Source organism: Coregonus lavaretus (assembly GCF_964263955.1).
Source record: "Coregonus lavaretus genome assembly, chromosome: 3".
Lineage (NCBI taxonomy): Eukaryota > Metazoa > Chordata > Actinopteri > Salmoniformes > Salmonidae > Coregonus > Coregonus lavaretus.
The window spans coordinates 65,126,715-65,145,831 of NC_139990.1; the positions used below are offsets into that span (position 1 = coordinate 65,126,715).

General features: G+C 42.3%; 1 protein-coding gene across 1 annotated transcript in view; it reads right to left on the reverse strand.

The window, feature by feature from the left end:
* Positions 1-489: 489 nt before the first annotated feature.
* Positions 490-19,117, reverse strand: part of LOC311106720 (zinc finger protein 385D-like) — a gene marked incomplete at both ends in the record, with an annotated part of 42,854 nt that continues 24,226 nt past the window's right edge. Inside the window, 6 exons of the mRNA XM_084149124.1 lie at positions 490-726; positions 1,841-1,942; positions 2,517-2,698; positions 2,964-3,314; positions 9,680-9,848; positions 14,794-14,901. Of these exons, the coding sequence (XP_084005250.1) occupies positions 490-726; positions 1,841-1,942; positions 2,517-2,698; positions 2,964-3,314; positions 9,680-9,848; positions 14,794-14,901 (1,149 nt within the window). The remainder of the gene's footprint in view (positions 727-1,840; positions 1,943-2,516; positions 2,699-2,963; positions 3,315-9,679; positions 9,849-14,793; positions 14,902-19,117) is intronic.

A 19,117-nucleotide genomic window follows, 5' to 3' on the forward strand; every position in this document is an offset into this window, starting at 1 on the left:
TCTGTAGTCCACATGTTTTGGTGAAGATCGCAGTCTTGAGAGAAGAAACACACCAGGACGACGGTTAAAAGCCTGTTATTTTCCGTTAATTTCCCCATGATTCTACACGTTGGATCGTTCACACCCAGCAGGTGATCGCTAACACACAGCGACCATCTGTTGCTTTTAGCCGTTAGTCGTTCCGGTGTGTTTCTTCTCTGAATGTAGGGGAAACAGCAGAGGGAAGGGAACACTGATCAATTCTGGCCCTGGGCCATTGATGGATTCCTTGGGAAATCCATAATGGGAGGTCTGCCCAGCCCAGTAGGGTTTATCTGTCAGTATGGGTTAAACAATACCTGTGCCTATTATCCACATATTCTGGTGAAGGTGGCCTGTGGTCCAAATGTATAGAGGGATAAGCAGAGGGAAGAGGACCCTGGTTCATAACTACTTCCATGGCACGTCCGTCATGGGAAGTCCATAGAGCCTATAGGGTGGGGTTGTGAGTCAGTAGGGGGCAAACAGTAACTGTGTATGGGAGGTCCTGACAGGCCCGGGGGCGGGGCGGAGCAGGGCAGCAGGGAGGGTCTGTGTCTGAAAAAAGGTGGAACCAGGGGAGTTAGCGTGGGTGGAAAGGAGGCCGGGGAAGGCCGAGCCCATGGCTGCTGCTGCTGATGCCAATGCTGCCAGGTGAGCAGGCATTATCTGAGGCTGGCACAACTCCTTCCCCACTGTCAGCTTCACCTGGGAGGGATGGAGAGAGAGAGAGAGAGAGAGAGAGGAGAGAGAGAGAGAGGAGAGAGAGGAGAGAGAGGAGAGAGAGAGAGAGAGAGAGAGAGAGAGAGAGAGAGAGAGAGAGAGAGAGAGAGAGAGAGAGAGAGAGAGAGAGAGAGAGAGAGAGAGAGAGAGAGAGAGAGAGAGAGAGAGAGAGAGAGAGAGAGATTTGTACTTAACTATTTGCACATTGTTACAACACTGTATATATACATAATATGACATTTGAAATGTCTTTATTCTTTTGGAACTTCTGAGTGTAATGTTTACTGTTAATATTTATTGTTTATTTCACTTTGTTTACTATCTACTTCACTTGCTTTGGCAATGTTAACATACGTTTCCCATGCCAATAAAGCACTTAAATTGAAATTGAATAGAGAGAGAGAGCGAGAGCGAGAGCGAGAGCGAGAGCGAGAGCGAGAGCGAGAGCGAGAGCGAGAGCGAGAACGAGAGCGAGAGAGAGAGAGAGAGAGAGAGAACAAAAAACTCAATCAGTGTCTGAGAGTATGGGTTTGAAGGTCAATGGAGCTCTTCTGTATCAGTGATAGGGAAATGGAGCTTCCTCTGAACACAAAGATGGAAATTGTTACGTGCTGTCAATCAACTGAATCATGTATTCTAACCGACTTGGAGGAATCTTTGCTCTTTCCATATAAAAGTGTCTCCTCTGGGTTAATACAGTTGATGATGGGATTTAGAGGAGTCATTTCACACAGATTGTCAACCCCTGGGCCTGGTTGCAAGTTATCTCTGTCTGCCACTTTATGAGACCCATGATGGAAACTTGACTTTTCCCTCAATACATTCCACCTTTAGCATGCCTGTCTCAGACCTTCATTTTTACTAGGCCTGTAAAGTCACAAACCGTATCAACTTCATATCCAGGGGTTATTGAATAGACGTATAATGAAGTACACATTTTTAGATTACAAAACAAGAGAATGAGATACCCTCAATCATGTCCCTCACATTTTGGTGACATAGATTTGTGGAGTAGAGACTTTCTGATTGTTTGGGTGATTCCTATGACTCTGTTGTGATGACCTTTATTGTGTCAGTATTGAGACTAGAAGGGACTTACTGGTTGTGTGGCCTGGCCTTTCGGGGGTTTACTGTAGGGACTGTATTTGGGTTTGGCCGGTTTGCCTGCCGCTCTGTCTTTGTGACGTCTGCTGCTGATGTGCTGGAGGAGAGATGGAGAGGACAGTAAGGTTATATAGTAAGAAAGATAGAGACTACAAGTGATTGGTCCTAGATTTACTGAAGGGGGCTCAAAAAGACCAAGGAGGACAGAACACCTCTAATTGATTTGGAAGGTTGTCAGCTGTAGAGGTACAAATGAAAACAAGAAAATTGCCTAGTAAATGCAACGTCAAAATTGCATGATCAACGCGGCACCCTAAAAGTCAAAATATATATAAAAGAAAACGTTCCAATTCAATGTTAAGACATGTTCCATTCATCCAGTTTTGAAAGCCTACCTACTAATTTGTTTCTATTCATTTAGTGTATTCACTGTCTGAAAACTATTTTCTGTAATGTCAAGGTTATATTACATAGGCGTCGTAAGAATTTCCAGTTAGACACTACTTCAACGAACACAAGAGAGACAGATACAGTTATACCACTGATAAGAACCTGACATTTAAACATAGTGAATTCAAACAATTTCCATTAACTAAATTCACAATTTTCACTCATGGAACTGTGATAATTTACAATGGCTAATGTTCATGTAACACCCTGGTGTCTCTCACCTGTTTAAGCTGTGTCTCGGAGTTGACGTGCACATCGCAGATCTCACAGTGAAACGTTTTGTTCTGTAGGCCCGTGGCTGCCTTGGTGGGTGGAGCTAGCTTACTCTTGACCCCTGGCCGGAGGAAGGACTTGATGGAGCCAACACCACTCCTGGCCTCTAGCATGGTCTTGTGCTTCGTACCTGGATGATAAAAAAGGACAAAGTGTGTCACAATAAGGTCTATCAGGCATTTGCATCCACAGTCCCTTGCCACTATTATGTAAACAGCATTGAGAGGCACTGACATTATTTGCCAATGAATAGACCCTACCAATCAATTGATGAACATGATTGGCTGTGTTCTTCACATTGACAGAAGAGTGAACTCCATTTAGGAGCTGCTATAAAGGGTTAGCGATTGAGCCCCCAGGGACAGGAGGGACTGAGCGGAGGGCAGGTCTCTCACCGCTGTTATGAGCCTCCAGTTGAGATGCTGAGTTGACGGCCATCTTGCAGAGCGAGCAGTAGAGCAGACGCCTGGCTTTCTCTTCCTCTGTCTCTGGGTCTGTCTCAGCCTCTTGCTCCACCTCCATGTCTGGTTCTAAAGGTGAGCTGGGTTTGGGCGAGGCCCTGTCGTCCCCTCCTGTGGCTGAGGTAGTCTCTGTCCCTGTGGATGAGTTGGGACTTGATGCCAGCGTAGGTGCCAGGGGTGGTAACATTGATGTCATGGGTGCCAGGGTTGATGCCAGGGATCCCAGGGTTGGAGCCAGTGTGAGCACAGGAGATAGCGGTAGTGGTGATGCACCCGGAAAGCCATCTGCAGATGGCGATAGATAAGTTATTTCAACAGGGAAGGTAAATTAACATGTTACAAGACGAACACTGCACCAAAAATAATCAAAGTCATATATGGATCAATGCGATCTGATGAGAGAAACAACACAAGTTGTTATAAAGAATACAGCAGCATCCCCTGATCGATGTCAATTCCTCTCATTTCTCTCTACTGCAATGACACAGATTGAAGATCGCCATCCAAGGGAGCAAATCAATAGTGAATTATGTCGTGCTATTTTTGCGAACCGTTATGTATGGCTCTTATTTATCCCAGTAGAGGTGTCAGAGACGCACAATACTGATGGGAGTTACAACATCACTAGACACAGATTTATCACAGTTGAGTCCAAAAACATGCAATTCATTCACTTTCTGCTATTAAGGTGATTTTTGAGAGGAATAATTTGTTTTGGTATGTAATTACAAACACATAATTGTATTCATTTATTAGTGTTGATTAACGTAAAAAATAATGAATGTGATTTGTGACAATATAATATCATTGAGTGTTGATAAATCTTCCAGTGCATGAATTGTAATTGCTTATTCCGTAAGTTCTCAATTAAATTATTCGAAAACTTTACATGAAGTTCCACATGACACCAAACCATTTCATTCATAATACTCTACAATATCCAAATTACAATATACACCATTAACTCTAGCTGACACTTTCCATACTTGATATTTCTGTTATATCACATGAAGCCACGACCATTAGCATTTGAGTGAATAATTAATTGGATGGCAATTTATGGTGGGCCTCACCTTGTCACTGATGAATACTGTTTATGCTAAGAGGAAAGCAATAACCCTCACCCCCCTGCAATTATTATTCACATACTCCCAGCCTTCTCTTGAGTGCCAGGTATCAATACACCTCACAGTCACACTATTCCAATCGCTCAATCAAAGCCAACTCACTAGAGACCAAGAGCTGTCAACCTACCGCCTTCTGTGGGCAGGTTTTCAGCACAAGATAATAATTGTATTTGTCCTTGAAAAGCGGGGTTAAATGTGTTTTTGTAGTTTGCATACAGTGCCTTGCAAAAGTATTCATCCCCCTTGGCGTTTTTCCTATTTTGTTGCATTACAACCTGTAATTTAAATTGATTTTTATTTGGATTTCATGTTATGGACATACACAAAATAGTCCAAATTGGTGAAGTGAAATGAAAAAAATAACTTGTTTCAAAAAATTCAAAAAAATTAATAACGGAAAAGTAGTGCGTGCATATGTATTCGCCCCTTTTGCTATGAAGCCCCTAAATAAGATCTGGTGCAACCAATTACCTTCAGAAGTCACATTTAGATAAATAAAGTCCACTTGTGTGCAATCTAAGTGCCACATGATCTCAGAATATATACACCTGTTCTGAAAGCACCAGAGTCTGCAACACCACTAAGCAAGGGGCACCACCAAGCAAGCGGCACCATGAAGACCAAGGAGCTCTCCAAACAGGTCAGGGACAAAGTTGTGGAGAAGTATAGATCAGGGTTGGGTTATAAAAAAATATCCGAAACTTTGAACATCCCACGGAGCACCATTAAATCCATTATTTAAAAAATTGAAAGAATATGGCACCACAACAAACCTGCCAAGAGAGGGCCGCCCATCAAAACTCACGGACCAGGCAAGGAGGGCATTAATCAGAGAGGCAACAAAGAGACCAAAGATAACCCTGAAGGAGCGGCAAAGTTCCACAGCGGAGATTGGAGTATCTGTCCATAGGACCACTTTAAGCCGTACACTCCACAGAGCTGTGCTTTACGGAAGAGTGGCCAGAAAAAAGCCATTGTTTAAAAAAGAATAAGCAAACAAAAGGCATGTGGGAGACTCCCCAAACATATGGAAGAAGGTACTCTGGTGTGATGATGAGACTAAAATTTAGCTTTTTGGCCATCAAGGAAAACACTATGTCTGGCGCAAACCCAACACCTCTCATCACCCCGAGAACACCATCCTCACAATGAAGCATGGTGGTGGCAGCATCATGATGTGGGGATGTTTTTCATCGGCAGGGACTGGGAAACTGGTCAGAAATTAAGGAATGATGGATGGCGCTAAATACAGGTTTGAGACTGGGACGGAGGTTCACCTTCCAGCAGGACAATGACCCTAAGCATACTGCTAAAGCAACACTCGAATGGTTTAAGGGGAAACATTTAAATGTCTTGGAATGGCCTAGTCAAAGCCCAGACCTCAATCCAATTGAGAATATGTGGTGTGACTTAAGGATTGCTGTACACCAGCGGAACCCATCCAACTTGAAGGAGCTGGAGCAGTTTTGCCTTGAAGAATGGGCAAAAATCGCAGTGTCTAGATGTGCCAAGCTTATAGAGACATACCACAAGAGACTTGCAGCTGTAATTGCTGCAAAAGGTGGCTCTACAAAGTATTGACTTTGGGAGGGGGGGTGAATAGTTATGCACGCTCAAGTTTTCTGTTTTTTGTCTTATTTCTTGTTTGTTTCACAATAAAACATATTTTGCATCTTCAAAGTGGTGGGCATGTTGTGTAAATCAAATGATACCCCAAAAAAATCAATTTTATTTCCAGGTTGTAAGGCAACAAAATAGGAAAAATGCCAAGGGGGGTGAATACTTTCGCAAGCCACTGTATATGTATTGAGCTAGCATGCGCACCTCTATACATGTGCTTTTGAGTATGATCTGTTGTACTTGTGTTTTTGTGGTGAGTATATACCACAGGAGGTTGGTGGCACCTGAATTGGGGAGAACGGGCTCGTGGTAATGACAGGAGCGGGATGGGTGGAATGGTATCAAATACATCAAACCCATGGTTTCCAGGTGTTTGATGCCATTCCATTTGCTCCATTCCGGCCATTATTATGAGCCGTTCTCCCCTGGTATATACAGTATGTTATATTTACAGTATGTGTGTGGTTGTGTACTGTACACACAAGCACGGATGTGACTCTTCCTTATTATAATAATTTTTTACCCCCTTTTTCTCCTCAATTTCGATCTTGTTTCATCGCTGCAACTCCCCAACAGGCTCGGGAGGCGAAGGTCAAGTCATGCGTCCTCTGAAACATGACCTGCCTAACCGCGCTTCTTAACACCTGCCCGCTTAACCCAGAAGCCAGCCGCACCAATCTGTAGTGATGCCTCTAGCACTGCGATGCAGTGCCTTAGACCGCTGTGCCACTCGGGAGGCCCTCCTTGCTTCATCCTTTAACCGGAAAATTCCATTTCAGTGACCCACCTCCATTTCAATCAAGGTCGACCTGTTCAAAAGGCCATGTAGGCACATGAATGTGTCTGTTCTTGCATTGCAGTTCACTCATCCTCCATAATGCCATTAAAGAGCCATTTGCCTTTCGCGAGCAGGTGATTATAGTGTACTTTGGCTGGCCTAAAAGCCCTCTACTCTGGGAAGGCTCCAGTAATCCATATCCCCACTCGCTGTGACCTAACTGGCTCTGGGAGGCCATGTTAAGAACTCAATCCCCTCTCATTAATGAAGGTAATGACTGTGATCAATCTAGAGAGGCAGCAGGTGGGGACTGACAGCTATGGGCTAAGAGAGGGGGGGGGGGGGGGAGAGAGATGGGGAGTAAGAGATAGAGAAAGGGGGAGATAAGGGGTAATAGAGGAAATAAGGAAGGGAGTAAGGAGACGGAATGAGAAAGAGAGATTGCAGAGGGAAAGAAAGCGTGGAGAGGAAGCAACAGTGAGAGAGAAAGAGGGAATGGAAAATACAGTAAGTGAAAGAAAGAGGAGGGAGTACAGAGACACCAGAAGGAAAGGGGAAAGAGAGGAGATAAAGTCAAAAGAGAGTGACACAGTTAGAGAGAGAGAGAGAGAGAGAGAGAGAGAGAGAGAGTGCATGCCACAAAGAAAGAGGGAATTCGAGTGACAGGTATCATGATCCTCTTGAAGAGCTCCCTGTCCTTTTCGTCGCCTGTTTCTATACCTCTATAGCTCTCGGCTCTCCCGGGAGATTTCCTTTGGCGATAGAGCAGAAATGTTCTTCTCAAATCTTTCCACTCTCGTTAGGCTTCCAGGCAATCACAGAGCTCCCCCGAGATCTGATTACCTTTCCCAATGATGCTGGATTAAGCTCTTTAATTAAAACAGCTTCAAACCTCCTCAGAACTTCTCACAAATGAGGGCATTTACAGTAAATCGTAGTTCCACGCAAGTGAAAAGCTGGTTTAATGCACAGAGTCATCAGCTTTGTGATGCATGTCTCTGTGTAAGGGCTTTTTCCAACCCAGTGCATACAGAAGAGATTTGGATATTTGAATTCCTTGTTGGTTAGGAGACGTGCATGGGGAGCTGTGATGGTTAACTGATGGCTGAACAAGCCTAAGCTAGCCCCCATGCCCCATGCCTGTTCTATTGTGCAGCTGCTGTCTGTACAGGCAAGGCTCCCCTGACAATCTGCTCTTTAATAGCTAATATCAGGGTACATTTCCTCAGGCACTGGACTGGAACTGAGAGATGGCGACTGCGTTATGGGCAACTCTTCTCTTTCTTAGGCACGTGCATGCGCACAAACGCAGGCAAGCACACGCACACACACACACACACACACAGCTTGACAAGCAATGGCTAAGTCATCGGCTAATCTATACAATCTCACTGTGGCCGGCTGTCCATTCGAAGCCACACACAAGTTCATAAGTCTAAAAAAAAAACACACACACACACACATCCTCAAAATGCATACAGAAAATATATGAACTCACATGTACACAGAAAGTGTGTTATAATGGCTCTTTGGCAGAAGTTTTGCATCAACACTGAGAGCCCACTATCAAAAGAGACTGCAGTTCCTCTCCCCATTGCTCATATCTGCTCACTGTAGCCATTTCTCTTCCCTGACCTCTGCTTTTCATTAGAGGAGCTCACGGGCACTGATATACCGCTAAATACTTCAGCCCCAAAGATAATGTGGCGTTTACCCGCCTTGCCAATTAATTTCCCTGACATCTGAGCACATTAATATTCATTACCCAATGCCACTTGTGACAAACAGACGCTCCCACGTTTTGTAGACACGATAGCGAGGTGGAGGAGAAACCTGCTTGTTGTGTTTTGGGAGGTCAGTGATGAAAATTATTTATGGCTATGTTCCTTTTCCGATACAGTGTTTAATGGTCTGTCTTTGAGGCCTCCAGGGTCTTATTTTTAAACATTATTTCGTGAACAATATTTTCCACATAGTGAGAAATGGGCTTGCTCTTGAGACACACCTATGAGTGAGCTCTGTACTGCATTTCTCTAACAAATGCATAAATATTCAAAGATATACTGGATGAATAAACTAAAGCTTGTTTTGGAATTCATTAGGTTGGTACCAGACTGAAGAGTGATATCAGCTCTCGCTAGAGGGGGTTTCTACTAAGCAAACACGAGGAGGACCAAAACATACATTGACGAAATACCCCATTTGTGGAGCAAACGTTATATTAAAAAGTTACCTGGTATACTCTACCTTCACAACTGAATAGAATGTGGGGACAAAACATTGTACCATTGGAATAAATATTTTATGACTTTTGAAATATGTTGATACCCTCTCCGTAAATTGTGAATTATCCTATAAGGTGTGAGCATGTGAGACCAGAGTGTTCACAATGCAATGACTTACAGAGTGTGAAAAGGAATCGCAGGACCTGAGCTCAATTATGGATGCTGGTATGTGCTCCAGAAATGTGCTCCTGGTTTAAAATCGCTTACACATGAAACATTGGATTGAAGGCCCTGGACTGAGGCACTCAAACCTAATCCTGGAGAACCATGGTCCAAGGTTTCATTGGTGCCATTTTATGAGGCAATTAAAGATGGATACAGGAAGACTTTAGTAGTGGACAGAGGTTACCCAGAGAGCACTCTGGTTCTCCAGGTCCTATGAGTTTAGCTGTAAGACTAATGGAATTGACAGAAGGTCATCCTCCGGGCCTCCACTGACTACATTTTAGAAAGATAAGACGGTCAAGCTTATCTGGTCCTGGTGCCTGTCTCCTGTAGTAAATGTACATCATCAAGACGTCAACTGTATCTACTTCCTCCTGCTCCCAAATTTCTCTAGTGTGACACCATGATCAGATATACAACATTTACAGTAATGTTATCCAGGTAAAAACAAACGGATGAGGAGAAAGAGAACTATCAGCACACTGTTTCTGTACTCCCACAATTTTATTTTGCAACCTTTACACCAAAGGGACCTGGTCAGGAATTTCGGCAGACTCGGCACCTTTTGAAATTTGTTGGATGGATGTGACAAAGAAAAGAGTGACAGACAGAGAGAGTGGATGGGGATTGGAAAAAACTGTGGATACGGAAGGAAAGTAAAGGAAAATGACCAACCTTTCCTGTCAGTGCCATAGGACATTGCTGGAGGGTTGATGCTCTTAGGGGTTTCCTGGTTGGTGGTTTCCTTGGTGACCACTGAACCGTTGAGCTTACATTTGGGAGCATCCAGAGATTTCAGCTTCTTGGCGTGTTTCGTTCCTTTGTAGTGGGCCAAGGCTTGGCTCTGTGAGAAGAACAAATAGCAGGCTCAATTTAAACCAGGCCAAACTATGACCAAAAACTAACTCAAATCAGTGACTCATGAAATATCCAAAACACAGTGAGCAGGCATCACAAAGCATTGCCTTTTATAGTGCTGAGTAGACACAAACTTTAAAGGGGCTCAACATCAAAAGAACATCCATGACATTAACAAGGACCAATTTACACTGTTATCCATGCTCCTTTGCCTGTTATGTGATTTTTTTCTTTATCTCACATCTCAGTATAGTATCAGGGGCCATGTGATGGGTGAATTTGTGATAGTCTGATGTTTCATTTATGTAGCTGTTTGAGTTTAGAGTCCAGACACGATTCGTCCAAGATTCACCTTCACAACGGATTTACCCGGACGCATGGACTGGACCACATGCAAAGACTTTCAGTCATCCTTGTTTACCTCCACATACTTCCTGGCTGACTTTGCCTGTGGCAGGAGGGAAGGTATTAGGAGAAATGCAATTGCTTCTTGTGCCAGCTGCATCCCCGGCAGGGCATTGTTAGTATCTTTGTGTGCTATCGGGGAAGTTTCAATCAAAACCATTGAGACAAATAATTCTTACTTGCTGTTTGCAATTTTTTGGAGAAAATAAACTTTCTCCATGCCAAATAGAGCAAATAAACAAAATGGAAATGTTCAGATAAAACCCCTTTTCTCTACACTCAACCTAAATTGATTTAGTCTGTGGAGGACATAGACAATTATTGGCATTGGAAAACACATAAAATACTAAATCCTCTGACGCAAGGAACCAAAAAAAAGCCAACAGATTTTCATGTGAATATTCTATAATCCGCATAAATACATTTTCCCACCAAAGATCTGTGCGTGATGACATATTGCATATACATTTGTTTAAAAATACTTTTGCTGTTAAATTCCCATGTACTGAATAAAAAATACAAGTTAAATGGATTTCCATCGCATTTTCAACTCTACTGATGGTTTTCTCTGGTCTTGGCATGTGCGCTCTAACCAACAGCTCGCAGATACAGTGCGGGTAGGTTACCTACATACCTACATGATGAGAGCAATTTTTTCAAATGGCAGCCAAGTATCAATCATCATGTCATCAGAATAAGCACCTAGATATTTATTGGAAAGGAGCATCAACCTCATCAACTTGCACTTTCACCACCATGTGAAGTTCATCATAACTTATTTCATCTATAGTCTAATATACTGCATGCTTTCCCGAGTCGTAGTAGAAGGACCACACAATATCATCGCGTGACTCTAAGTTTACTTTGATATGATGGTTATTCTATCAATATTTGCGCATAAGGGTGTTTCCACTGCCATTTCTTGCATCATTACATTTACAGACACAAAAAGATCCCACCTTGTCTAGCGTATTTTGTTTTATCGACATTTGGAAAATGTACTGCCAAATTTGCTGTTCCCATCAGGCCTGTCGTGACATTTTTAATCCGACATGTACTTTACACGCATAAAAAGGTTGGATGGAAACCTGGTTAATGTCTACATTATCTTTCCTCCAATATATTTATTCCTTATAGCATGCTCCAGGTATCCAAGCCATCAGTAGATTTTTGCCAGAAGACACAATTGATATGAATGAGTGATTAGTGTAATCAAGACCATAATTCATCTTTCATTAAAGCAATGATGTGGAAGAATTGCCGTAACGATACTTGAGATTTGACACAGACTTGATTAAGATGGGGAAGGAGGACATTCGTTTTTGGATGGTCTATAAGTGAGAAAGACATCTTATCAAATAAGACTGTCAATTAGCCATTTAGTCAGTCAATCATCACACAAAAAATATAAGTGCATTCCCACATGTGGTATTTAATGTTCTGTGCATTCTTTAAATCATTCTTAAAATATACTCTAAACATAAAGATCAGCCAAACGGGTGACATTGTTTGGTAGGGCTATAATCAGTATGTTACAGTATATGGATGTCTGTATGGAAATATTTTGCTGGTGGTGTAATTGATCAATAAAACCATGTGTAAGGAAAAAGACTCCAATCTGGACAAAGAGGTCCAAACGAAGGCATAACAGAGTTATGTGTGCTTGTGAGAGAGGGAGAGAAAGAGGGAGAATGCTGTAGCAGGCCTCACTCTCCATTGACTTGAATGCTGATTGGTTAAAACCGCATTCCAGCCGGTGTCTATGACGTTAAAATGCCTATTTACTCTGCGCAATCCACTGTCTTCAACCCAGCCAAGCAATTTATAAACTAGATCTCCACTATAAAAAGCAGTAACCCGATGTGTCCAAAGACTAAATACAGTACAATATATATTTTTTAAACACTTTGGGCAATACATTTTTTGGGGGTCAGATTTGTCCATTAAGCTCAGAGAACAAGTGTACTAAAGGAAATTATACATTTCAGTTATGGACATGAATGGGTTAATATTTAAAGTTCTTGAAATCACAAACTGAAAGACTTTCACTCTAATACTAAAAACGCAGTAACTCAATATATATTTAATAAAAATGTGTTGTGAGCAAGATCAGTTTTGTATGTGTAAAGATGGCCTTAGACTATGCAGAAAGTGGGGGCCCTAAGCGAGATTGGTTTGGCGGCCCTCCCACCTTGCGGCAACAATTTTTAAGGGCCCTACACACCCTATGTAAACAGAGCGACGGAGCGTAGTATATGATCCGTTCCAAAATTTGAGTCGCACATGTGGAGCGGCCTTTAGTTGCCCTTGACGGCAGAGAGAAACATTTTAGTTAATTTCCTGCAATTCTACACGTTTTGCCATGGGGTGAAGAGACATTTTCACACTTTAAAAGCTAATTTCCTACTAACGGAGTAAAACATTTTTTTATTTAAATCGCTATATATTTTTATATTGTATTTTTGGTCGGAGGCCCCGGGGGGCCCTAAGTGACCGCTTATGTCTGTTATGCCTGATGCTGGCCCTGCTGACAGATCATGACTATGGATAAGGCCATTTCAAAGATCATCAAAGGTGCAAAGCAGAACGCAGTTCCTAGCATAGCTGTTGAGATCTCGTCCAACTGATTCATCCTGTAAGTCATGCAAGGTGTTGAGTATGAAATGCGTCCATCCACTATAGTGTAGTTTTTGGTGGTGTCTTTGCAGTCTGAAGAAGTGGCACTGATGAGCTGTTGCCCCAGTCCTGAGACCCATTGAATAACCCACAGAAATGCTCTTGCTCTTCCAGCTTTTGGAGAGTGCCCTGAGTTTTGAAATCCTGCTTGATCACTGCCTCATCTTCTCCACACTCTCCATTACCCACTCCTGAGCCTTCTCTGATCTTCCAACAGCTCCCAGGACTCCCACAGTTGATAAGAGGATGAAGATTATGAACAGGCCGCCGAAGAACAGTATTAGCATGCACCGGTTCTTCTGAACAGCTCCAACACAACCCAAGAAGCCAAACGCCATGATGATGATTCCAACGACTAAGAGCAGGTTTAGAGCTGGGACTGCCTCATCTGCAATACTGCTTCCATCCCTGTTCACTTTGGTAGATGGAGACACCAATAAGGATACATCCATCGATCCAGGACAGCAAGTTGAAGAAGAAAAGCAGATACTTCAGGCCCTTTTTATAGACTGCCATTTTCTGTCAACAGCCAAGCAAGAGGTGGAGAGCGTGAGTGTGAAGTTGTAGATCTCCACAGCGTGAGACTGGTTTGGTGGTAGTGGGCGAGTTTGTGGCTTGTGTTTCACTGGCCACCAATCAGAACGTCAGTAGTTATCTCCTCAGGTTGAAATGTGAGGAGACATCCTCCTCTAAAGAATGACTCGAGGGAAAAATAGTTTTACTGTTTGAGCAAGACATTTGAGAGCTGTGTCAGCTTATTGAGGCACTTTTGACTTAATGCAGAGGAAAACTGGATGGGAATATCCCAATTATATGGTACAATGGATTAATTAAATCATATTGTATGTATTTTTTTTTTCACCACTCAAAAGTCCAGGTATTCTGTCCTTCACCAAAGTAAGTTAAGCTACACGTACCATCCACCACCCAAACAACCTCCAAGTCCACCAAGTTTCTCCATCCAATTTAAACTCCTATATAGTCAATTTGCAAAGATGATAAAGTGTTTTTTGATGTCCAAGTGACATCAAACTGAAATGTATTCTCCCTATCTTGGCACCACAGAGATTTGATAGGTAAACATCATCTTTATATGTTTGCTCAGGAGTTGTGATTGATGGCTGGAATAGATGATGATTATCCTGAGCTAGACCTCAATGCTGAAGAAATAATAACCGCTGCTTTGAGTAATCACTAGTACATTGGGGCCCTGAATATATAGCTAGCTTCCTTAGTGGAGGAAGTATGACAATGCCATTTTGTAATGCTACTGAATTAACTACCCCTGGCTCAAAAATGTGTTTTAAATTGTAGGAAAATGTGCATTGATGGTAAGAATAAGGAAATTATACAGTCAGATTCCATGCATTTTAGTAATGAGGGTTATATCAGAACTACTTTGTTTATCATTAAACAACTGTGGTAATGTATTGCAAGATAACTGTTGTTTACTCCAACTTTAAAGCCTTTACAAGAAAGTTGCCCTAGATTACAAAGACGGCATGTTGTGCTAGATATATTATTCAGGACACATCCTCATATGAGACAAGTGACATCATGTGCTATTTCACAACGGACATCTTACATAAGGATGCAATGTGTCCCCTTTTATAACAAATTACATATACTTTTTGAAGATTCATGAGCCCATTATGTCTTATGTTTCAAGCAAGACTTTGTTTGAAGTATGACCTCATCAACATCTTCTGGGATCCTGTAAATATGGGTCGAACATGTAGGAGTGTACCATTGTACTTTGTTATTCTGGTCAATACGACTCAACACAACACAATACAACACAGGTTCATTGAAGGCATTTGGACCCGTGTGATTCCCAGAAGCTCACTCACCTGTGAGTTGAATCTCAGTTGGCACACGCTGCACGAGACGTGTCTTCTCTTCGTCAAGGGAGGAACTCCAAACGTGTGATGCATAACAGCTTTCTGAACTGGGTCCATCTGGGGGGAGAGAGGAGAGAGTAGAATCTAAGTAAGATACAGTGTTATAGCAGACCTCTAAATCAACCACCTTCCATCCCTTGGTGTGGTGGAAAGAGACAATTATTTGCTTTAGAGCAGGGTTTCCTAACTCGCTGCAGGTGATTTTATTTGACCCCCCAAGTCTTCTGAGCAAAACAAAAAGTACATTTCTATTATTAATTTTTTGCTGGACACAATAGACTGTAAATACACCAACAAATCAGCTCCAAGTGAGTTTAATTTTGGAAATCTGTTCCAAAGTATTCCCATGCATAGTAGAGAGATATATGTGATCGAATACAAAGCAAGGTTTGAAATGATTACGTTTTAGTCAAATATTATATCTGTTTGGGCTTCTTGCGGTCAAATTGTAGTCTACAAATCATTTGTAATTATGTTCTGGCCCCATGACCATCCGCTCAAGAAAAGATTGGCCTGCGGGTTAATCTAGTTGATGAGCCCTGCTTTAGAGCTTCTTCAGGTATTAGACGTTTAATATTAGCTACAGCAGTTGTCTTCCAACTCAGACACAGACATATTGCACATTAATCTTAGTCAGTAGACACAATAAAATGTAATTGTTCACTCTCTCTTTGGTCATTCATTGTTCTAATCAAGTTCAATAACCACCAGCCAACAGTGCAAGCTCAATTCAAGACAAAAGTGTATAAGATCAAATTCTATAAGTTTAGGGCAGGAAGAAGGTGTAAAAGATACTTATGTTGAAGCATTTACTTCCTTTATCATGTGTTGCTGCACCTTCTCTCTCTCTGTTTGATATTGTATGCACCTCCATCTCTCTAATGACAGCATTTAAAGGAGCAAACAAACAGCCATCTAATACAGGGACAAGTTCCATTGTTAGAGCTGGATTAGGAGAGCTACCTGTTGTTGGCTTTCTATACTAAATACATAAAACACTTCATACATGTTAACATTTTTATATGCATTAGATTAGTAAACTCCAATTAATTGGGATGAAACCTACATTCACTCTCAATTGTTGACAGTAAACAGGCAGGGTAGCAATGGCTTTGAATATAACCGCGTAACAAAAGAGGTCAGATATCTATAGACGGGTTAGCTGACAATGTCACAAAATTGATGAACGCACGTAGATGGGGCAGAAGTCTGTGTGTTGTTATGATTCTGGACCGTCAGATAGCTAGCAACAATGACAAGAAGCTGCCATGTGGGGAATAGTAGGTGGATTGTTTCAGCTCGTTGCTGAACAACGCATTTGACACAATGGTGATTCAACCTGATAGAGTTTGTCTGCAAAACATTTTTTATGGTGTCTCCACAGCGCTTGTGTAATTATTTTGGTGCAGAAGAACTCTCTGTTGTATCACAACCATTTTACCAAATGCGTTATAAATCAGTTGTACAACTTGAGTCTGTCTTAACCAGCACAGCTGCATTCCTAGCAACACATTATTCCTCCATCAGACTCTCAGATCAGCCACCCAGTGCGCCACATACTCCACAGAGAACCTCCTGCTGGGAGCCGGCTTCAATTGAGATATATCCCCATCCACACACACATCTGTATGCTAAGTCACACGCCAATTTTCAATAGTTTTCACAATTTTATCCTCTCCGTCCGAGCGAGTGTCTCCTTTCATTCATGTGTCCTCTGTGATTCATGCTGATGTGTTGGGGAGACGTCGGGGGACCATCGCCCCTGACGACAGGGGAATAACCAGGCCATTTAATGGATACTATCTGACAGCCGACAGCAGCCTGTCTGACGGACAGTTCAGCGCGTCGGCGGTGAGACCGGTTCACTCAGGGCAGAAGATAATGCAACAAGACAAGACAGTGATGAGACGCGGTGGCAGTGTGTGTGTGGGTGACTTTCACTTCCTAACTGTGATAAACTGGACAAACAAAACACGGAGCACAATTTTTGTTCATTTATCAACTTGATATTTTCTATATGCCCATACAAGGCCCATATATCACTGAATAAAACATGAGGTCAAATGAATCCTTTTTATATTCAAAATAATAGTGTTTTGTGTGCTTATACATTTAGTAAGAGACTGTGACCAGCAGCTGAAATGCTGCGTAATAACATATGCTTTATGTGTCCTCGTAGTTTACTGTTTAGGATTCCACCACTGCAGTGATGTGACGGCATCAGAGAGAGAGAGAATGAGAGAAAGAGAGAGAGAGAGAGAGAGAGAATGACTGGTCAACACACTGAGCCAGCCCCCACCGTGAGGTCTGAATGTTCCATTCACGGCCGCCAGGCACGCTTACCATTAACTAAAGTGGGATGAATGACCTGTCAAAAGTAATCCTCCCTCCTATGCGTTTCCCAATTACCTCCGCAGCCTAGGCCACTCAGTTAGTTATCATCAGCCATGCCGATATAGATTGTTGCCACACCAAAACATTTGCAAGTCAAATGCAGGGGACGCTCATATCTTATAATGAGAAACAACAAGCTTCCCAGGTGTTAATAAAAACGCAGACCGATTCACATGAGAGGAAGTTGAGAGGGGAACAGAGGAAGCAATGAGGTCTGAGGGGTGAAGAGCAGAGAGTCTGCTGTAAACTGAGCACACAGACTAGTGGATTTATCTACTAAAGATGCTGAAAGACAGAGATAGAGAAAGATAAATACATTTTCCCACACTGTCTTAGTACAACTGTTAAACTTTGAGTGCTTTTTCATAATCACATACTGAGAGAAGTGAATATGTTTGGTGTAATATGGATTTGTTTGCAACAGGAGGAGAAAGAGGGGGAATGAGAGAGAAGAGAGACAGATGAGAAGGAATTTCCCCATAGTGTACTTGAGTGGGTCACTGGATAGGAAAATTCACAGTGACCGTGAGTAGAATGAAACTCATAGAATCTTAACTCTAATAGGATTATAACTCAGTTACTGCAGATCAATTTGATCTTCTTCAAACTGTTAACTTTGCTCAAAAAGCCCCAGGGAATGGTCTGTTTTCTTTCTATTGTTACACTTGTTTATCTCTCCTCCTTAGGGTTGAAGCATCCCAAATTGAAAATGATTGTGTGTTTCTTCATCATGTATAGAAGAAAATAGGTCTAGTGGATCTCAGTGGAATTTGTGTGTGTGTGTGTGTGTGTGTGTGTGTGTGTGTGTGTGTGTGTGTGTGTGTGTGTGTGTGTGTGTGTGTGTGTGTGTGTGTGTGTGTGTGTGTGTGTGTGTGTGTGTGTGAGTGAGTGAGTGTGTGAGTGCTTGTGTGTGTGTGTGTCTGACTAGCTATCATTACTATGCAAAGAGGCAGTAGCACTGTTGAGCTCTTCAATTCGGCTTCTTATACAATATGCCACACAGAAGGGTGGGGTGGGGGTTCATTATGCATATTGCTCCTGTGGATATTATTGCTTTTTAAAGGGTTTTTAGGGTTTTTGGATTCTATGAAAGGATTGAAGTTTTATGCTGTTGTTCCCCTTGATACAGGCACTTACTGTCAGTAACGCTAAATAAGAGTGCTAAATTATTAAAATGTAAGTAGAGACAGAGGGCGAGAGAGAGAGAGAGAGAGAGAGAGAGAGAGAGAGAGAGAGAGAGAGAGAGAGAGAACCTGAATGGACTACTTTCCAGGAATACAGAGCAAGAACAAGGACAATTCTATCTCTCCCTCTCTATTTCTCCTCTCTCCTTATAACCCCTTCTTTCGCCCCCTCTTTCTGCTCTCTTTCTCCATTGCACCTCTCGTTCCACTTATCTATCCTTCGGCTTTCTGTTTCTTGTCTCAGATTGTATTTTTTCCAGTATGAGTGGTACTTAACATTTTCCCATCGGTCTTCACCGCTGACCCCTCTCACACCATCACAATCCGTCAGGATGAAATATTGAACTAGGGTGTTTCCTCTGCTCCCCAGAGCCACCTGGCTGCCTCACACTCTTCCCGACCTGCTCAGATGAAAATGTAACACCTTAACCCCACCCTCCCATTGCCTCAGAACAAAGCACATCTGTGCTCCATCAAAATGTCCTTATCCTTAGAACTGTCACGTGATATGATATAAAAGCTCTAACTAACACCTAAAAAAGTAGCCTTGAACATTATGAAACGATGCTTAAATAGGGTTTGAATACATTTAACAGCATTTTTTCCCACAACAAATAAACGTTTACTATATTTGAACGAATCTATCTACAACAGCAATACAATGTCTTCACAGGTCTCGAGCCAAACTAACCACA